Source organism: Leptonychotes weddellii, chromosome 11 (assembly GCF_054177405.1).
Source record: "Leptonychotes weddellii isolate Sample4059 chromosome 11, ASM5417740v2, whole genome shotgun sequence".
NCBI classification, from domain to species: Eukaryota; Metazoa; Chordata; class Mammalia; order Carnivora; family Phocidae; genus Leptonychotes; species Leptonychotes weddellii.
In genome coordinates this window covers 55,063,501-55,084,825 of record NC_138379.1, presented here as the reverse complement: position 1 = coordinate 55,084,825, position 21,325 = coordinate 55,063,501, and the positions used below count along the sequence as shown (strand labels likewise).

At 38.0% G+C, this 21,325-nt stretch overlaps 2 protein-coding genes and 1 long non-coding RNA gene across 4 annotated transcripts in view; 1 reads left to right on the top strand and 2 right to left on the bottom strand.

Annotated features, from left to right (window-relative positions):
• The window catches only part of ANKRD42 (ankyrin repeat domain 42), a 69,580-nt gene extending 61,160 nt beyond the window's left edge, over positions 1-8,420 (bottom strand). The window contains exons 1-2 of the mRNA XM_081798940.1: positions 7,406-8,420; positions 3,662-3,825 (exon numbers count right to left, since the gene is read on the bottom strand). Coding sequence (XP_081655066.1) covers positions 3,662-3,825; positions 7,406-7,463 — 222 coding nt within the window. The 5' untranslated portion in view covers positions 7,464-8,420. The remainder of the gene's footprint in view (positions 1-3,661; positions 3,826-7,405) is intronic.
• The window catches only part of LOC145716236 (uncharacterized), a 16,769-nt gene continuing 3,821 nt past the window's right edge, over positions 8,378-21,325 (top strand). The window contains exon 1 of the long non-coding RNA XR_014138786.1: positions 8,378-10,299. This is a non-coding gene — a long non-coding RNA (uncharacterized LOC145716236). The remainder of the gene's footprint in view (positions 10,300-21,325) is intronic.
• Positions 16,230-21,325, bottom strand: part of PCF11 (PCF11 cleavage and polyadenylation factor subunit) — a 23,471-nt gene continuing 18,375 nt past the window's right edge. For both annotated transcript variants that reach the window (XM_031020123.2, XM_006749007.3), the window contains exons 12-16: positions 19,776-19,959; positions 19,130-19,285; positions 18,784-18,876; positions 18,228-18,263; positions 16,230-17,338 (exon numbers count right to left, since the gene is read on the bottom strand). In XM_031020123.2, coding sequence (XP_030875983.1) covers positions 17,123-17,338; positions 18,228-18,263; positions 18,784-18,876; positions 19,130-19,285; positions 19,776-19,959 — 685 coding nt within the window. In that variant the 3' untranslated portion in view covers positions 16,230-17,122. The remainder of the gene's footprint in view (positions 17,339-18,227; positions 18,264-18,783; positions 18,877-19,129; positions 19,286-19,775; positions 19,960-21,325) is intronic.

Sequence of the window (21,325 nt, the reverse complement as noted above, 5' to 3'; positions counted from 1 at the left end):
AAGAAGTTAGGGGTAAACAATATCTCTGGTATTGAAGAAGTGAATATGTTCACAAACCAAGGACCAGTGATCCACTTTAACAATCCCGAAGTTCAGGCGTCGCTGGCCGCGAACACTTTCATCACCATTCAGGCCATGCTGAGACAAAGCAGCTGACAGAAATGCTACCCAGTATCTTAAACCAACTCGGTGCAGACAGTCTGACTAGTTTAAGAAGACTGGCTGAAGCTCTGCCCAAACAATCTGTGGATGGAAAAGCACCACTTGCTACCAGACAGGATGATGATGATGAAGTTCCAGATCTTGTGGAGAATTTTGATGACGCTTCCAAGAATGAAGCAAACTGAATTGAGTCAACTTCTGAAGAAGATAAAACTTGAAGAAGTTACTGGGAGCTGCTATTTTATATTATGACTGCTTTTTAAAATTTTGTTCATGGATCTGATAAAATCTACATCTCTAATATTTTTAAGCCGAAGCCCCTTGGACACTGCAGCTCTTTACAGTTTTTGCTTATACACAATTCATTCTTTGCAGCTAATTAAGCTGAAGAAGCCTGGGAATAAAGTTTGAAACAAGGTTAATAAAGTTCTTTGCCTAGGAAAAAAAATAAAAATAAAAATAAAATCTCCAATAAAAATTAATATATAGGGATGCCTGGATGGCTCAGTCACTTAAGGGTCTGCCTTCAGCTCAGGTCATAATCCCAGGGTCCTGGGATGGAGTCCCACATCAGGCTCCTTGCTCACCAGGGAACCTGCTTCTCCCTCTGCCTGTCACTCCCCCTGCTTGCGCTCTCTCTCTCTGACAAATAAATAAAAAAGGTATCCTAAAAAAAAACCTATTTAAAAAAATTTATAAATATATGTATATATAAATATATATATGGGCGCCTGGGTGACTTGGTCTTTAAAAAAAATAAAAATAAAATCTCCAATAAAAATTAATATATAGGGATGCCTGGATGGCTCAGTCACTTAAGGGTCTGCCTTCAGCTCAGGTCATGATCCCAGGGTCTTGGGATAGAGCCCCACATTGGGCTCCCTGCTCCGAGGGAAGCCTGCTTCTCCCTCTCCCTCGGCTGCTCCCCCTGCTTATACTCACTCTCTGACAGTAGTTACCAGTACCACAGAGTAAAACAAGTATTATGGGAGATGAGGTTGGAGAGAGAAGTCCCTTCTAGTAAATATCTTAAACTTTATTATGACTTATAGGGGATAGAATCACTACATGGACTTAAGAAAGGTTTCAAGTAACATCAGATATTAGTTTTAGAGGGATAACTTTATACTGAATATGAACTAAAGGTGGATGAGACAGAAAAGAAGAAAATTAATTAGCTCTAAAGCAGTGGCTAGGAGGATGGAGAGGACAAACTCAGGAGACAAAGATGGAACAAAATCAAGGATCTAGTAATCAGTTCTCACTGCATCAATGTGCATTATGAAGTGCACCTTCAGACACATGTTGATACTGTGCTTTGCCTCTGGAAAAAACGGAGACAATGCAATAATGATGCAAAGTCATTAGCCTGGAAAACTAAGAAAGGGAGGGAAAAGGATACTTGGTTTAGTTTTAAACCAACTTGAGATCCTATTAGATATGCCTGAGCTGTTGATCAAGCACCTGATACATAAGCCAGAGTTCAAGAGAGAAAGCAAATCAATGAATTATTATGCAGTAGTGATAAAGCCAAGGAACTCTAAAAGACTACCTAGAGAGAGGATATAAAGTAGGAGAGAAAAGGTCATTAGCAGAAGAAAAAAAAATATCTGTATTTGTACAGAAGGCAGAGGAGGTTAACCAAAGAAGACTGAGAGTAATCAGAAAGGCTGAAAGGATACCAGGAAAGAGAGGACACCCCATCCTATCTGAATATGACAGAATAAGATCACTTCTTCCTTTCTTCAAAATCATCAAAAAAAAAAAAAAAAGGCAAGATAAACAGGAAGAAAACCCCATCTTTGATGAAACTAGGAGACATCTGAAACCAGAGAACATATGGGAAATCTGCCAAAGTGTAGATCCAAAAGGGATGCGGAAGGAAAGAGAAAAAATACCCACCCAGGGTTATAAACTCAGAAAGAACTGGCAAGGCACATTTCTCCTAGGTGAAAGGAAGCCACTAAAAGGCCAAAGCAAAAATCCTTGTTTACCACAGTTCAAGCAGGGCACACAAACTGGTGGAGAGTATGAAGTTATCAGTAGAAAATTATCGCTCTCAAACTAATATCTGATGTTACTTGAAACCTTTCTTAAGTCCATGTAGTGACTCTATCCCCTATAGGATAAAGTTCAAGCTATTTAATATAATTCTCTGGACCAGATTTGGTTCCAAGAAGCAGAGAAGGCCAAACAAACAAGAAATCACACAGAGAAACCATATTCATAGAAAGCAGTCTCTGTGTGGCAGGGGCAACAAGAGACTTTGTAGTGAACAGACCCACTGCAGCCTATATAGGCTGGAGAAATGTAGTCATGAAAATAAGCTCCACACAATCTCGAATCATGAGGAAAAAGTTCAGGTGGCTTTGCACACAACCCAAGAATAAGTTTTGCATAAAAATATTCACTAAGGGGGCGCCTGGGTGGCTCAGTCATTAAGCGTCTGCTCAGGTCGTGATCCCAGGGTCCTGGGATCGAGCCCCACATCAGGCTCCCTGCTCAGCGGGGAGCATGCTTCTCTGTCTCCCACTCCCCCTGTTTGTGTTCTCTCTCTCACTGTCTTTCTCTGTCAAAAAATAAATAAAATCTTTTAAAAAAAAATATTCACTAAGCACTACCTGTACTAGCTAAAAATTGAAACCCACTAAATAGCCATCAATCAAAAAGTGGATAAATTCTGATATTAATCTAAGAAGATGTTATTGGAACGTGTCTGAAAGAAATGGAGTACATAGATGTAACCACATAGTTAAGGCTCAAAAACACATTGTTGAACACAAAAAGCAAGCTACAAGATGATACACAGGATGATGTCATTTACATAAAATGTCATTAAAAATAACGCTATAACCATATGTGATAACAAGATAAAGTATAGATGGGAATATTAAACACCATATTCAGGGCTGTAGTTTTATCTCTGGAGTTGGAAGGAGAGGAATGGCACCTGAGAGGGGTGCTAAGGGACTTCACATGCAACTCTAGGAAAAAGGTTAGGATTGACAGAGCTAGATAGTCATGTTACCCTCTATAAATTACCCTCCCTGCTTGCCTTTGGAACTCAGTCACCACATAGTAAGGAATCACAAACGAGCCCAGGTGTAGAGACCTCACATAAAAACCCACAAGGAGAGGAATTAAGGTGGCCAACGTAGAGCCAGCATCTTCCACTAGACATCTGCATAAACAAGCCTTCAGAAGATTCCAGACCCAGCATTTAAATCTTCCAGCTGAAGCCCCACACATCACGAAACAGGGACAAGCTGTCTCTGAGATCCAAATTCCTAATTTACTCCTGAGCACAAATGGTCACTTTATGCCACTACCTTTTGGGATAATTTGTTACAAAGGCATAGTAACCAGAACAACAAATATTACAATGAAATGAAAAGTATTTCCAGTGCCTAGCATAAAGTCTCAGTCCTGTTTGCTAAATTTTCAAAACTGCTAACAGTTGTACACTTACTTCAGTTTAATAATTTATAGAGCTTCTTACCTCCAAACTTCCAGAATGTGCTGCCCAATGTAAAGGGGTAAACTTATGGAGAATGTCAACTTCATTAATGCAGGCTCCTCGTTCTATTATATCTGAAAGCTGCTTTACATCTCCAGCCCGTACTGCATCATGTATGTTACCAAAATGCACCTTCTTCCGGGCACCTATTGAAAATCAAATTGCTTAACATATATTACAAAACTTAAAAAAAAAAAAAAAAGACTAAAGCAATGATTCAACAGAAAGCACAAAATCACTTTGGTTTTCCAAACAATTTACCACAAAGATGTTTGTGATTAACATCTCAATCAGACTTCCATTTCAGCTCTAACACATAAAGAGCACCGAAGTTATCACTCCCATAGGTAGAGGAAAAGCTGAACAAACAGAAAATCAACAACTTTTCTTGGACTCATCAGAGAACCGAGGTCTCAGGGCCAATTGCCTCCCTGAGTCTGGAGAGACACACAAATACAGAAAAACACAAACAAGTTCAGCTTACCTGGAGCCAAAGCCACTGAAATGGTAATTTTGACAAATTGCTAGAGGCTGGGCAAGTATTAGCCAAGAGTGAGAACTCTTTGGGGCCACAGTCTTAGAAGGCCCCCACATTTTCATAGATTTTTGTCCCACCAGGGTAAATCCCACCAGGTTATCACTGTGACAAGTCAAAAAGAATCACTTCATGTCTTTGTCAGGGAAAGGGGGAAAGTAACCATTTTGAAATATACCCAGTGCATTCTCCATAAGAGAGACCTACTCTCCAGTGATTTTACCAGAGCCTTATCTCACATAGGCTGATATATTCTATCAATCTATTTTTCTTATCCTTCTCATATGTACTACACTAAGAAAGGAATGGCAGGTCACATGTTTACTTCATACACCCAGTGGTCTTATATTTTATAATTTAATGTTCCAAACATCGAGACTACATTGCGACTGTGAAATATTTTAATGTGTACCTGAAGCCAGAAGGAACAAAGGTATCTAAGCATGAACAAACAGTTGTTGGAGGAGAAAGAAGAAGAGAGTTTAATCAAAGCATTTCCTAAACAAAAAGACATGATTCCTGACCTCAAATTGTTTTCGAAAGAACTCACCAACATTTCTGGTAGATAATCTATGCAATCTGTACTACTACTTATCTATGTATATCTCCTTTCTCCACAACTCAAATGTTAATTTCTTGAGGGCTGGAATCATATCTTACACCACCCCTTAACAAAATGCTGCACATTTTATTCAAAAATCCTTTCTGAGCATCTACCATGTGCCAAGCACTTTGATATTATTGAATAAGGAAAGGGTTAAGGTATAGGCAGGGAAAGACTGGGGGCTCCTGGCTAGGCTCTGAGACTATTCCTGGCAGGCAGAAGCGCTAAGACAGAGTGAACAGGATATAAGAAAAGACCACCTGGCTTCGGATGCTTGGGAGTATTCTTCTTTGGCGGCTACAGTGTATCACAGAAAATGACTAAACCTCAAAAAATTAAGTCATTAAGGGTGTTATCAACAGTCCTTGCTCAAACCAAGATGGCACAAGAATCCCAAGGCCACAAATTTCCCAGTCAGTTCTCAATAAAAGATAGCCACTAAAAACCCTCAGTGGCAACCCTCTCACTCTCGAGAGCTTTTTCTGTATCCTTGCTTAACAAAACTCTACCACTTTACTCACTCTCCTTTGACTATGAGATTCATTCTTCGATTCCATGAGACAAGAACCTAGCTCTCCCACTTCAATGATGGAAAATGGACATGGATTTAATACATTTTCTTTCCACCAACACTTTAAAATCTACTTGGATATAACATAACAATAAAAAATTAAAAAATAAATAAAATAAAATCTACTTGGATAAATTCAATAAAATAAAAAAAACTGACTGATGCACTAAGAAAGAACAGGTAAAATTAAGACTTTGGAGGAGTAAACATTTAAGCAAGACCTTGAAGAACAATTAAGATATATCCATATGGGGAAGGGTACAAGGAAGGGCCCAAAAATAACCAAGCCACTTAATAAATGTTTGATGATGTTAATCCCTTAGGTCAGACCTTCATTCTTCTCCTTTAAACTAATACTACAAGATCTACAAATGATGTTCTACCCACTCTAATCCACTTTATACAGAGACACTATCCTGATCACTTCATGCCTCTACTCCACTAACTGCTTGGTTATCCACTGCTGGTCTAGAGAACAAAGTCCAAACTCTCAGAATGACAATATATGCAAGCCCATAATTTGGCTCCATCTAATTTTACGCCTTTTTTTTTTCACCCCATCCCATCCCAATTCATTCATTCATCCACCCATCCATCCACTCAACATTAATTTGGTGTCTACCATAAAGATAAAAAGATGAAGACAACATGGTCTCTGTCCTCAAAGAACTCACAGAAAGATACAAATACAAATTATAAAATAATATGGTAGGAGCAATGACAGAAATAGTCATAAAAACTTATGGAAGCACAGAAGACATCTAACGCAGCCAGGGTAGGAAGAAAGGGGAACAGAACGCGTTTCTGGGGAAGGTAAAATCTAAAATGAATCTTCAAGGATTAGCAGGAGTTTGCCAGGTAAAATGGGGACAGGGAAAGGAAACCTAGACAGCATGAACAGTAGGATGTGGTCAAGAAACCACACACACACACACAAAAAAAAAACCATCCTATTGCTGAAGGGGAGCAAAAAGGCAAGACTGGAGACTCAAGAAGACCATGTTAGAAGAAAGCTACAGTAGTCTACACCAGAGAGGTTGAAACCCTCAACTAAAAGAGTGGCAGTAGGAACAGAAAAGGAGACAGATTCAACAAATATGGAAATAGAATGAATTGAACTTCGATGCATACAGTGGATGAAATAAGGAGGAGAAATAGGATGACTCCAAGGTGTCTGGCTTAGTTACCTGTAGCAGACACCTAAGGACAGAGAGGGCATATGGATTCAAAATCTTATTTTGCACATGTTGATCTTGAGGTGCCAAAGGAAGAGTTCCAGAAGGGAGCTGTATATATGAGTCCGCAGCAGATCTCAGTGTTACGTGTCTCTCAGTATTAGTTTTTTCTGATACCCATCCTCACCCCATACTGAAGCCAATAGCACACTACTCTTTATAATATTCATCACACTAGTTATTATTTGCTCAGTATTTATCTTTCTTCCTAGAAGGTAAGGAATGTGCCTGTCTTCTTCAGTGATATAACCTTAAGATACAACAAAGAGTAGGCACTCAATTAATATTTACTGGATGATTGAGTAACGCAGAATTCACTAGGGTTTAAGTCATAGTACACGACCAGAAAAAAAGCACTAGTGATGGCATTATCTCGGGCGGGGGGGTGGGCAGCATTTAAGGAGAGGATGGAAGAAAAGTCATCTAAGGGAAAGGGAGAGTCAACAGAGTGGAAGGAAGAAAACTAGGTAAGTCTAAAGTCATCTCCGCAGGGTCAAATGCTGCAGAGAAGCCAAGAGTCCGTAACATTTAACAAGCGTTTATGTCAATCTGGGCAAGAAGTTTCAGGAATAATGCAGGTGGAAAGAAAGAGAGGAAAGCTGAAGTGAAGGAGGATGAGAAACAGATGAACAGCTTTGAGACCCACTTAAAATAGGTCAGTTAAGGGAAATTAGGAGTCACAGCTGAAAAAGGAAACTGCCAGAAAGGGCCAACGCTGTTGTGGGTGAAATGAGAAAAGCACAGTGGCAGAGACAAAGGTAAGTGAAGTAGTCTGACTCACACGGGGTTGCAGTCTCCCTAGAGGAGGTGGAGGGGCCTGAATCGGACACCCCTGGCATGGTGCGATCCCTCGGGCTCCGGGGAGGACTCGAGTCCAGGCCCCCGCTGCTGCGGCGATCTTCACTTGCTGTCACCCACGAGCCACTGCAGTGGCTGCCTTCGTCGTCGCTAAGACCGGGGACCCGGTCCTCCCTGGTTTTCTCCCAAGAGCTCCGGCAGCGGAAACCCTCGTCTATACTTTCTCTCTCCCAGACGCCACGGAGGCAGCGGCTGGCGTCTACGCTCACGCTCACCTCGGAGGAGTCGCTGGCCGCGTAGCCGCGGTCTTCACTTACTCCCTCCCAGGAATTACTGAGGCTGTGGCCGCCATCGACACTCCCTTCCTCCCAAGAGCCACTGAGGCGGCGTCTGCAGTAGTCACTGCCTCTCTCCCCGGGGTCGCCGGGTTGGGGGCCCGGGACTTCTCTGACACCCTCCCAAGAATCACTAAAGCAGAGGCCGCGGTCTTCTCCGACCAGTCCCTCACAGTCACTAGTTCGGTGGCTGCCGACCTCACTTAAATTCACGTCGCTGCTGCTGAAGCCTTGGGCTCCCCTTACTCTCTCCCAAGAGCTGCTGTGACGGCGGCCACCATCTCCCGTAAGTCTCTCGCGAGAGACACTGCCCAGGTCTTCATGGACTCTTCTCGAGTCACTGCGGGAGAAACCGAGGTCTTCACTTAGTCTTCTTGTAGAGCCCCGACAGAGATGGCCGCCGTCTTCACGGATTCTTTCCCAGTCTTCGCTGGGACTAAAGTCCTGGTCTTCGCTAACTCTTTCTCTTAACTGGCCTCCGCGTTGGCCGTGTCGGCCGTTGACCCTCCACACGCGATGGCTACTGAGGCGGCCGCCGTCTTCGGTTACTACTCCTCGCGAGTCGTTCTGGCGGCGGCCGCCGTGGGCTGGTACCCTCTCCTCGGAGTTGCTTTCCAGCGTCTCGACTCCAGCCAACCTGTTGGAGGGGTGGTGGAGCCGTTGCCTTGGAAACGGGTAAACTTCCGGCGTGCTGCCGTCATTTCCACTTCCCCATGGCCTTGCGTCACTTCCGGCTTCCCCTCAACCTTTTTCAAGGCTTCGCCTCTAGAGAAGTCGGAGGATGGTAAGAACCCGTGTTCGTGAAGTTCGGCACGGTCTCACATCCAGCCTATCTAGGCCCTGTCTCTCTAATGGCCTACCATCTATCGCGCTTTCCATGCCTCAGCGACGCAGGTGGAGACTCCAGAACTGCAGTTGCGTAGGTGACCTGTGTGGCGCGGGCCGGGTGGGGCCTTTCTTCGTCCTTGGAAAACCTAGTATAATTTTTCAGTGCTAATTGGAACATTGAAAAAAATATGTGCGTAACCTAGCATTTCACAGGTATGAAGAAAGACCCAGAGGAAAAGTTAGCAGCTGCAACAGCTTTCATTGTTGAATGCTTGTTAGTGCCAGGCTCTTGGGTAATTGCTTGGTGCTTAATTCTCAGAATAATCTTGTAAGGTAGGTGTTGTCCCTGATTTGTAGGTGAGGCGATTTAAGGTATCAGTAATTCGCTAAGGACAAACAGGTAAGTTGTGGAGCCAGTGTAAACACAGGTCAGTAGTCAAAAGACTGCCCCAGGATTTCTGACTTCCAATTCCAAGGTTCCTTTTGATGTAGAATGTTGACTTTCAACAGTTTGGCCCACATCTTTTTCTCTAACCTTATTGCTTAATGTGTATTCTTCCATTCACTCTTTATTGAAAATACAGGGGAATGGGAGGGGGCATCTGGCTGGCTCAGTTGGTAGAGCTTGCGACTCGATCTCAGGGTGGTGAGTTCAGCCCCACGTTGGGCGTGAAGCCTACTTAAAAAGGAAAAAGGAAATACATGGGTTTAGCAGTGGAGAATAGAGAAATTAGAATTCTCTGCCCTCCAGGGGTATCATCCACCTTAATTCCCCTTTCACCCTTTTTTGTTTTTCCCATCCTATTTCTTTGCCACAGGTTTTGTTCTTAAAACACACTTGGGAAATTTCCTTCACCCTATCTTACCTCTCTTGAAATACAGTAAATTGACTTTAACTTCCATAGCCTCTTGTAATATTGGTAATATTAATAATTGCCATTTGCTGAATTCCTGTGAGTCTGACACTGTACTAAGTACTTTATATTAGTTTTGTTATTTAATCCTTAACATAACCTACCAGAACAGTATTACTCTTCCTTTTTACAGATAGAGACAAAAAGCACCAAAGTTAATTGCCTGAAGATTCGCAGCTAGTATTAAGTACCTGAGTTAGGTGTCCAACCTAGATCTTTGATTTTGCTGGACATACTTCTCAAAGTCTCTGAATTTTCACAGCCTTTATTAGACCACTATCGCATTATATTAAAATTACCTATTTAACAGTTGATCCTCACCCCGACTCCCCAAGGACTCTGAGTTTCTGGAAGGTAGGGACTATATCATCATTCATCTTGGTTTTCCTGACATTCAGAATACTTAGTTCAAGGGGAGGGCTTAGTAGCTGTCGTGTGGGTTAGCAGGTGGCTTGATGATCAGTTACTTGTCTGGTGGATGAACTGATAGAATGAAAATCATCTTTTTTACAGTTGGGAGGGAATTTGGGATTAGTCATCCCAGTCCCCTTATCTTTAGAAATAGGGCAACTAAGGTGTTTTGTCTTACCAGAAGTCTATTGAGTTATTAATAGGGGCCAGTTTCTAAGCTAAATGATTTGCAAATAGTTTCAAACTTAATCTGTATTATTATTTCTGTTTTTACAGATGAAGAAACTGCTCACATGTGGCCAAGATCACTTAAGTAGGAGGTGGGGAATTGAACCCACTCTGACTGACTCCAAATTAATACAGAGTTTGTAGCCACTTACATAATAATGGTAAAGGCTTCGTTTATTGTGATGTTGTATGGATAAATTCACTGAGGGTCAGCACATCCTTAAAGGATGCATAAATGGCAGGAAGGATCAGAAAAGAAAACCGAAATAGCAGAGAAGCAGAAAAAATAAAATCTCCCAAAATAAACTTAAAGGAATTAATAAAAACAGATGCTAATGAAATAGAAAATAAAATTAATAATAGCTTCTGTTTGAAAAGAACAATAAAGAGGGCACCTGGGTGGCTCAGTCGTTAAGCGTCTGCCTTCAGCTCAGGTCATGATCTCAGGGTCCTGGGATCGAGTCCCACATCGGGCTCCCTGCTCCGCTGGAAGCCTGCTTCTCCCTCTCCCACTCCCCCTGCCTGTGTTCCTGCTCTCGCTGTCTTTCTCTGTCAAATAAATAAAATCTTTAAAAATAAATAAATGAACAGACACTTAGCAAATCTAAAAAGAAAAGAAAGCAATATTTGGAAACGGAACATTACAGATACGAGGGACTTCCATAATTAGAAGTGAACCTAGAAGAGCCTTATACTAATAATCTTGAAAATTGACTTGAACAATTTTCCAGGAAAATACAGATTTCAAAAAATTGGTTCAAGAGTTAGAAAACCTGAATAAACTGATAATCATAAAAGAATGCCCTATATATATCCCTGACAGAAGTCACCAGGAACAAAGCATAGAGAAGATTGGAGTATGTCCCAACTATGAACGCATAACCATAGCGGAATTGAAAAAGACAATAAAATAAAACCTAGCTCAGTCTCACTTATGAATACTCATGCAAAAAACCTGAGGAAACAAGCCAACAGTGCATTTAGAGAATGATGTCATAACCAAGTTGGGTTAATCCTACCAGTACAAGGATGGTCAACATTAGACAAGTAATGAAAATTTTCTACATTAGTAGATAAAGGAGAAAAACTATATGGCTGTAAGTGGTAACGAAAACACTTGAAAAATTAGCATCTATTACTGATTTTTAAAAAAATACAATTTATATTAAGTAACAAAAGGAAGCTTGCTTAACTGGATGAAGGGTATCAACCAGAAATAAACAGCACACTTAATGTCATGAGCCAGGTTATATCTCCTGTCATTCATACAATTCAACATTCTTCTGAGACTTTTGGATCCAGTATAATAGTAATAAGCGAGAGAGAAGTAAGGTATGAAATTGAAAAGGAAGAAATTAAGATAAATGGTATCGTTTACCTGGAAAATCTGTAAGACAGGAAGATGGTAAGCTCTCAGCAACATACAGAAGATTTTTTATAAACTAGATACAATCGACTTAAATGTAAAGAACGCACGTTAGCAACAGTGGTGAAACATTCTAGAAATCTACCAAGAAATAAGCAAAACCTACCTTAAAAAACTATAAAATTTCATTTATGGATGTTATAGAAAATCAGAATAAATGGAAAAATCTGCTGTGTCCCTAGATAAGTAGGCTCAGTGTTGTAAAGATAAGATTCTCCTCAGATTATAAATTTGTTGCATTTCAAGTAAAAATTCTAACAATTTTTAGTGGAAATCAACAAGATGATTTTTTATCTGGAAGAATGTAGGTGCAAGATTAACCAAAACATTTTTTTAAAAAGAAGAATGAGGGGCGCCTGGGTGGCTCAGTCGGTTAGGTGTCTGCCTTCAGCTCAGGTCATGATCCCAGGGTTCTGGGATCGAGTCCCGCATCGGGCTCCCTGCTGAGTGGGGAGCCTGCTTCTCCCTCAGCCCCTTCCCCCTGCTCATGCTCTCGCTTGCTCTCTCTCAAATGAATAAATAAATCTTTAAAAAAAATATAAAAAGAAGAATGAGAACTCGCCCAAATACCCATCAGAACTACAAAGCTAGGGTATTTGTAACAGGGAGGTACTGGAATAGGACCAAATAGTGGAACAAACTAAAATTCAGAAATAACCCCATGAATACATTTATTACAGAGGTGGCATTTCAAATAGAAAAATAAAAGCTCTTTCATATGCAAAAATTTCAGAATTAAAGATATTAAAGTTCTAGAAGAAAATACAGAAATTTGTTTTACATATCTAAGGCAGGCCTTCCTAAGCAATGCAAACTCCAAAGATCACAGAGAAAAAATTTATAAACATTTAAAAGGCTACAAGATACATTAGCATGAAGTTGAGACCAGAGGTAGACAATATTTATTATCAAGTCTGAGAGTAACTCTAGAAAAACTAATGAGCAAAAAGCGTGATTAAAAATACCAAAAGCAAGTACACCCGAGACTAATGAATGTTGTATGTCAACTATACTTCAATTTGAAAAAAAAAAAATTTACTCAAAACTCATTGAGAAAGAATGCTCTTAGCACGTTACTATGATAAAAACTAAAAGATGGATAATGAGTGTTGGAAGAGGTCTGAAGCCTCTGCTGGTGAGATTTTAAATTGGTGTGACCCATGAAGGACAATTTGGCAGTATCTGTCAAAACTCTAAACATACATTACCCTGAGTCAGGAACTATCCGGTTGTAAAATCTTCAAAATAACGTTCCGTTCTGTTGTAGTAGGATAGTCATTGCAACGTGTTATAGTTGTAAATAATGAGACACTTGGATATCCGTCAGTGAAAGAATGGCTAAATTATGCTACATTTCTATGAAATACAGTTTAGAAATGAAATCTACATCATTAACATAGAAAAAGACAGTAAATGAAAAAAGGCAAAATATGTAATCTTAGTATTTTAAAATTTCTTTTTAAAATTTTTTTTTACATTTTTTTTAAGATTTTATTTATTTGACAGACAGCGAGAGAAGGAACACAAGCAGGGGGAGTGGGAGAGGGAGAAGCAGGCTCCCTGCCGAGCAGGGAACCCGATGCAGGGCTCGATCCCAGGACCCTGGGATCATGACCTGAACCGAAGGCAGACGCTTAACGACTGAGCCACCCAGGCACCCCTTCTTTGTAAAAATTTTTTTCAAAGAATCTATAGATGATTAACTCAGTACTTTATAGAACAAGAAAGATGTGAAAGGAGACTTTTTCTGTATTGATTTTTTAAGTTTTACAAAAATTCTTCCTAAATAAAAATACAGAAGCACAGAAAAACGTTATATAAAGCAAGAGAAAGTACTTTTAAGGAGTACATGGGCCAGGGAAGATTAAGAAGTTAAGAAAAACACTGGTTTTGGCAAGGAGTCATTAGTAACACTCAGGAGTCAAGATGTAAAAACCCAGAATGCCCGGGATTTCAAGGTAAGTGAGGGACTGATTAAAGGAAATGTCTCAAGTGAAGCATTCGAGAACACAATGAAGTGGGCATGTCAGCATTCCAGAGAAGTGGAGCTCTTAGGAAACTTATGGTTCCCTCTGTTTTTTCAAAGAGGGGTCTGCCTAATCTCCCATAAACCAGCTCTTTGCGTTTAGTTCCAGAGGAGGGAGCAGGGCCAACCCCAGACCAAAAATTCAATTAAATGCGTTTTGGTAACCAACTTCCTTCTGCCTTAATACTCTCTTCTCTTGCTTCCCAGGCATTCTTGCTCTCCCTTTGATGCCCACCTCCAAACTTTCACCCTGTAGGTGAACTTTTTTGCTCTTAACTTGCTTTTTCCCACCTGCACAGCAAAGTGACCCCATATAGGATTAGGAGAAAACCCTACTTCTGCAGAAGTTCATGCCCTTTTTGATAATAGCCTGACTTTCACATTTTTACCTCCAGATTACCTCCTCTTTAGTCTGCTAAAACTTTCCACTTCCCTGCAGTTAGATGCTGTGTATTTTTCTGAATATTTCATATAAACCTCTTGTAGCATTTAGTAATTGCTAAATAGGTTGTAAATAAAGTCTGCTGGGAAAACAAAACTAGAATCGTCTATTTTAGGTTAGTTGTTGCTTGAAAATCTTTGAATTTTTATCGTATGAGGTTTTTTTTTTTGCTAAAGCTTATTTTATTTTTAGCTAAATAACAGATTACTTTGTAGTATTTTCCAGAACAGTTTTAACCAATTATGTTAAAATCAGAACATTGTAGAGTATAAACAATGAAATCTGCAGGTTTTAGGAAATAAAATGCTTTTATCTGTTCTCACAAACACTTTAAAAAACAGTATTCCATCTTACATAAGGCTTCCTTTGGTTTTCCTTGCTACACTTGCCGTTGTAGATTACTCATTCTAGTTCCCAGTAGTAAGTGTTGACTATTACTTTTCCATCTTTTGGGGCTACAGTTCAGTGTTGCTTTCTAGATCAGTTATCAGATCTAGCTGTTCATTAAAATCAACTCTGGGGTTTTTTTAAATTCAGATATAATTGACATTATTTTCATGTATAACTATGGAGCTTTCTAAATGGTAGAGGGATCTGAATGAGAATCTACTAAATGAGACCCTCCAGAGATAAACAATCTGTTCTTAATATTCACTGATTGTAATGCGGTGAAATTTGGGGGCCACACATCTAAATCACTACCCAATATCCAACCTCCTACCTCAACGAAAAACTAGGAACTGGATTTTCAATTCCAACTAAATACCTATGATCATCTCAGAGGAAGTATTGCCCCTCTGCCACTCCAGAGCTAACTACTTTTGTGCTATTGATAATCTCTTTTCAACTCTGAGACTGGTCTATCATCTGTCTTCAAGTCTCTCCAATTAACTCCTTTTAACATATATGTTAACATCTTTTTGTCTCATTCTGACTAAATTTCCAGTTAAATTTCATAAAGAGTAGCTCTTACAATTTTGTCACCTCTCACCCAACACAACCCATTGCAACTGGTGTTAACACCCATACTCACCTGTTCTTCAATCAGTTGTTAGAGGGTATTTCTATATCGTTCCGTATTTTCTTGACTTTGTTTACTGCCCATTCTTCGAAATTTTTTTACCATTACGGTTTGTTTTCTTTTTTTCCTCAATGGTGCTTTCTTACCCTTCTACTTAAGAGTCTAAATGTTTGCTCCTCAAGGACTTGACCCTTGATATGGATACTCTTGATACACTGGTAGGTTTGAATGTCGCCTTTCTTTTGTCATATACTTTTAAGCATTTGATAAAAGTTATGATCCCCCCAAAAGAAGACAAAAGAAAATTTTGCCTATGTTTTTGGATTAGACCCCAGCATTTCTTCCATGACAGTGTTCGTTTATATTCGTAAGTTCAGCTACCACACAATGTTTTCACCTCTCAAATCCAGTGGACACCTACCAGTTTTTCTTACTGAACCCCTTTATAACATTTGACAATCTCATAAATTTCTATTCACTTGATTCTTAAAAAAGATGCAGATAGGATTTGTTTAAAATTTCTGGTGGCTCCCATGCTCACCAGTGTAATACAAACTTCTAAGCATGACCAAAAAGACTCTTCATAATCTATTCAAAGTTGTTGGATTTTAACCATATAAAAAATTTTTTGAAAACACATGTGTTTTCAAGCCTTTATGTTTGCTGTCCATTCTCCATAGATACCCTTCCCACCAGTGTGGACTCCTAGTTATCCTCCAAGACCCAATACCCCTAATACCACCACCTCCATAAAGTCCTCCTTAACCCACTTCCAGGTAGTTTGATGTACCTACTTAAGGTATTCTTTTTAATTGTAGAAGTAGTACAGAATAAAATGAAGCAAAACCAGGTCTACATTCTTATTCTACATTCTTATTGAGTGATTCAATCTGTACGTTGGGGATACCATCTACTATGTAGGATTATCTGTAAATACTAAAGATACATATAAAAAATTTGCCAGTGCCTACCCCACAGTAAATGCTCAACAAACAAAATTGTTTTATATGCCCATCTCCTCCAATAGATGGCAGAAAAGATTAATCTTCATCTCAGAGTTCCTGGCTTATAGCAGGTGCCATGTTCATGTTTTAAAGAACGGTAATGAACAAAGACATAAGAAAAAGAAGTCACATTCTAAAGTCATCCAAGAAATAAAGAGATACAAACTGGAAGTTTCTTCATCATTCTATTTATTACATGTATGAATATTAACATCTCATGGTATCCATCTAATTCAGTCAAAACCAACAAAGGAAAAAGGTTAACCATGTTTCAAATGAACATTCTTACAGATTCCCCTGTAACTTAAAATAGAAATATGTTCATCTGCATTAAATCATTTGACATATTTGAAAAATGTCATTTAAAAAAAAAATCACCTTTAGTACTTAAATATATTTATTAATCGTTTGATGGCATCAGTGTCCAAGTTCAATAAAAGTTTCTTCATTAGATACTTTTCAAAAATGGACATCTGGATGGTTCTCTATAGCTAGAGAGATATATATGCAAAGTCCTATTTCGTTTTTAAAATTTTTTCAAATCTGGCTTTTCTATTTGAGAAAAGTCCTGCAGTGCTCTCTCACACCCCTCTTTTGAAGGATAAAACTAACCAGAATTTGCTTCTTTAATCATGGGAAGCTACTAGAAAAAAAATCTTACGTTGAGGTTGCTGTTTAATTCCATTTTCACCCAATAAAAAGTACAGAAACACTGTCTTTATTTGATGGTGTGCATAAATATTACACTCCATGGATAGCAAAAATATTTTTTATTTATAATTTACAGTTTCACAAGTGAAAATCGTACATTTTTACACATACAATTTCATTTTGTTAAATTTGCACACATCTACAGAACTTTCACACAACAAGCACCTGAAACTGTGCAGGCAGTAGGAAATGCAAATACTAAAATGTATTTATTAACCAAATGATAGCTGAAGGCCCTGCCTCAGCTAGACAATTTATATAGATATATGTCTATATATACATAAAAAATTCTTCACCTTCTATATCCAACAGCAGCTTTTTTTTAAAAAGAAAAACATACCTTTCTCATTTTATTTAAACTGACTCGACTGTATCATTTTCTGTTTTAATTTCAGTGGGTGTTGCTATGCTTTCCTCTGTACAAGCTGGTGGGGTATCAATTCGTTCTTCCTTAACTTTGGGACTTTCACAGGGTTCCTGTAATTCGTTTTTGACAATGTTCAACATAATGTTCAAAGGGTTTTCAACTGGTGTCTTGCTGGGAGATGGTGTACAATCAAATGAAGATGTCTACAAAATGAAAAGCTCTGTAAGTTCTGATTAAAGTTCAAAAGTATCACATTAAATGACATTTAGTTTAAGACCCCTTGTATGGGCAAAAAAACATACATATACCGAATGCAACTGAAATACCTGCTTCCCCATAAAAAGCCATGAAAGCAGCCAAATAAAAGGTATACTGAGCATTTAATACGTATTCAGCAATGATCTAAGCCAAGAAAAGCAGTAACCAATTTAAGGCCAAAAGAAGTTGATTAGACATACCTCTATAGTTAACCCCAGAGATGGTAACCACTACACATACTCTGGAATTTTTATGACTATCCTAATTTCAAATACTCTGACCTCACAGACCATCAAAACGTCCTAGAAAGTCCACTCTTTCAATGACCTAAATAAATCTTCCAAACTGCCTCCTGAACCAGTGTGTTGTTTGGTTTAAAAAAAAATGGTTACTCTCAAATATGAAAATGTGAACTTCTAAGGTCAATAGACATGTCTTTCACATTTCACTTGTGATCATTTAAAAATTATTCCTATGTTATATGGCTTAAAAAAAAAAAAAAAAAAAAGGCAGTAAGTGCTACCCATAACTCTAGAAACCTGTTCCCATCATGATCCCGATCTTCAGTTTCTCTCACATTTCTCTAGGCCTACTGCTCTAGTTAAAGACATCAAGACTCAAGTGAATAGAATGCAAGGAATATAGAAATTTCAAAATTTAAATCAGATCCTATCAATGTAGCACCAATATTTGGTGAACAACCTAAATGATACATCAAAACACAAAACAGCTGAATACATCAGTAAGGTTAAAATAACAATATTGGTCTGATGCAAAAAAATAACAAAATTTATTCATGTAAATAAGAACAAAGAGTAACCAAAAAGAACTTACATTCTGATAATCTTCATAACATGATGGATGATAAATCTGAAGCAAAAAGAAAAAAAAGCAGGTATTCACATGTATATTCATTTCTAACAGACTATTCTGATATGATTTTCTTTTTAAATTTACACCAGAAAATAGCTATCTTTGAAAAGGTAACAAAAACCACTTTGTCACAAATGTGGATTAAAAAAATTTCATCCCAATTTCTCCTTAAACTTGGTTTATACATTTAAGTAGATAACATGGTATACTCTGAAGACAGTAACAGTTTTTTATAATGAAATATAAATTCAAAATCAAAATAGTGTGGTTAGGCAGAAAGAAGACTAACTAGATTTAGAAGACCCAGTCTGGGTTTATCATTAACTAGTTATGCAACCTCTTATATAAAATAAGTATAGAACCAGTTGATGGCTAAGATACCTTCCAACTCAAACACTATCAAGTCCAACATCTTTCTTATAAAAATCAAAAAACAAAAATATTTTTATTTCAAAGTGGCAAGTTACCCCTACAAAAAAATATAATCTTAACACTTTTATAAAGAACTGAAAATTACCTTTCCATCTACTCTAATAGCATTTTTTAAATGCCATTCCTCCTCTTCTTCATCCCAATATTGTTCAAACTGTTCTTGACAGATTTCACAACTCTAAAATAGAATCATATAAAATGAAATTTACAGAACACATTCAATCACATGAGGTAAATATATATAAACAATTAAGGCAGAAGAAGGAATTTAAGAGTTATCTGAAAGTTCAACATATAGTACAGATACAAAATAAGTTCTAAGGATTTTGCATTCTTCCATGCAAAAATAGTTAACATTTCACTGTTTTTGGTAACTGATAAGGAAGTCAGGGACATTACGAGAGGTAGAAAATTTAATATTCTTCTCTTACCTCAACTGCTCCAGCTGGTCCAGCAGGTACACTTTGGAACTCCTTTTCTTTAGCAGCCTCCTGAGTCTTGAGCACGACTTCTTCGTGCACCTTTTCAAAAAACTGGCTCTTTGCACGTTCTTCTAAATCAGCTATTTCCTCAAATTCTATCCAGTCCTTAAAAGGAGTTGATTTAAAAAGAATATTTTCATTTGTTTCTAAACTTTTACTGCTTATCTTTAATATAATGCCACTGAAAGATAAGGGTACAGTTGTCTACAAAATACTTTAATACTGGTTTTTTTTAATTATACCTTCTCTATGAACCCCATAACTAATAGACTACATAAAGCAACTACTGAAAAATTAAGATCTTAATGTTCATTTTCTATTACCTCTAGAATTACAACTACTGATCTAAACAAGATAAACTTCACATACAATTTTTTTACCAAAAAAAAGTCACAGAAAAATTGGAATTCTAGAGTTAGAAGAAACATATTATATACTCTTCAAATTTATTTAAAAATACCTTTTATATTCTAGGGGTCAAATTCTATTCAGAAAATTCATGAAATAGCTCCCAGCAATTTTTTAAACTAATACACTTATAGAACTATATGATTTAAAGGTTAAAAGATGGTTTGGAGGTATACTGATTACTTACCGTTAAACTGTAGTACCAACGTCTATGAGTGACTTTTCTGCTAACATCTTTTTCAGTTCTATTTTGCCGATAATGCCAGTCCAAGTGATCTGCATATACATCTGTCTGTGATGTTGTAAACCTCATTCCACAGGAGTAACACTGAATACCAGTGTACAGTCGATTTATAACACTATCATAACGTCTATTTTGAAAAACACAGAAATCATCTTTAGTTTTGATAACATGGCTAAATGGCCTTTAAAAAAAAAGGCAGTTACAAATATTTCAGTTTTCCATATTTTAATAATGGTGAAGCCATTGTTATGTGATGAAATAATGTTTCAACCAAAAGCCGGCTGAAACAATACCCCAAAGATCAGTATTATTCTCTAATAGTGTGTCATTAACCCTCTTTAAAATAACTGGTGAATTTTAGAACATGGGAGTCTATCCTCTTATTGATAGGCCTGGTGCAGTTATTTCCTTTCTAGCTAAAAATGGGAATGATCATCTGCTAACTGCCCCACCCCTCATCTAAAGAAAGGTCAAAGTCGGGCGCCTGGGTGGCTCAGTTGGTTAAGCGACTGCCTTCGGCTCAGGTCATGATCCTGGAGTCCCGGGATCGAGTCCCATGTCGGGCTCCCTGCTCAGCAGGGAGTCTGCCTCTCTCTCTGACCCTCCCCCTCCCCCCTCTCATGCTCTCTCTCTCATTTTCTCTCTCAAATAAATAAATAAAATCTTTAAAAAAAAAAAAAAAAGAAAGGTCAAAGTAGTACACAAGAAATAATGATAGTACAGATTACTAAAAAGAAAAATTAAACTAATGGCAAACTGAGGTCTGCATCAATCCTTAAAATTCTGGGCTCCCTATTTGGAAAGAAATAGGTATACAGACCAACTAACTGAACAAAGACAGCAGTTATTAACTGTTAATACTGAATTATGATTTAATAAAAAATGGTTTTATAACTGTATGAGGAAGAGTTGGTAGGACAATAAAAGAGCTAGCTCAATCTTCATTTTCAAGAAGTCAAGAGATTGTCTAAATGTGATAAATCAAGAAATGTGACAAATCAGAAAAATATGAATCTTTTAAGAAATAGAGAAGTAAATATAAGGAACCATAACTAAAGAGTTAAAAATGGTTAAAAAATGATTCTGGGTGACGACTAGTACCAGAAGAAAAGGATGCCATCTTTTATTATAAGCCTTTATTGTAAGCCTTTCATTATAAAACTTTAATTATGTGAATTACTTTGAAAAAAAATTTATTTTAAAAGGTATAACCACTAGGTGCCTGTATTTTTATAAAGTACCCATGAGGATATAATGAGTCCATAAAGCACCTTTAAGTATTTTTATATGAGCGATACAGGCAATAGAATATTGGGAAAAAATATGCACCAAATGTTAAATGAGTGGTTGTAAATGACAAATGTAGGTTGTAGGTTAATTTTATTTTCTTGACCCTGAGATCAAGAGTTGCATGCTCTACGGACTGAGCTAGCCAGGCACCTCAGAATTTTCTAATGTTCTACAATGAACATGTATTACTTATGAAATGAAAA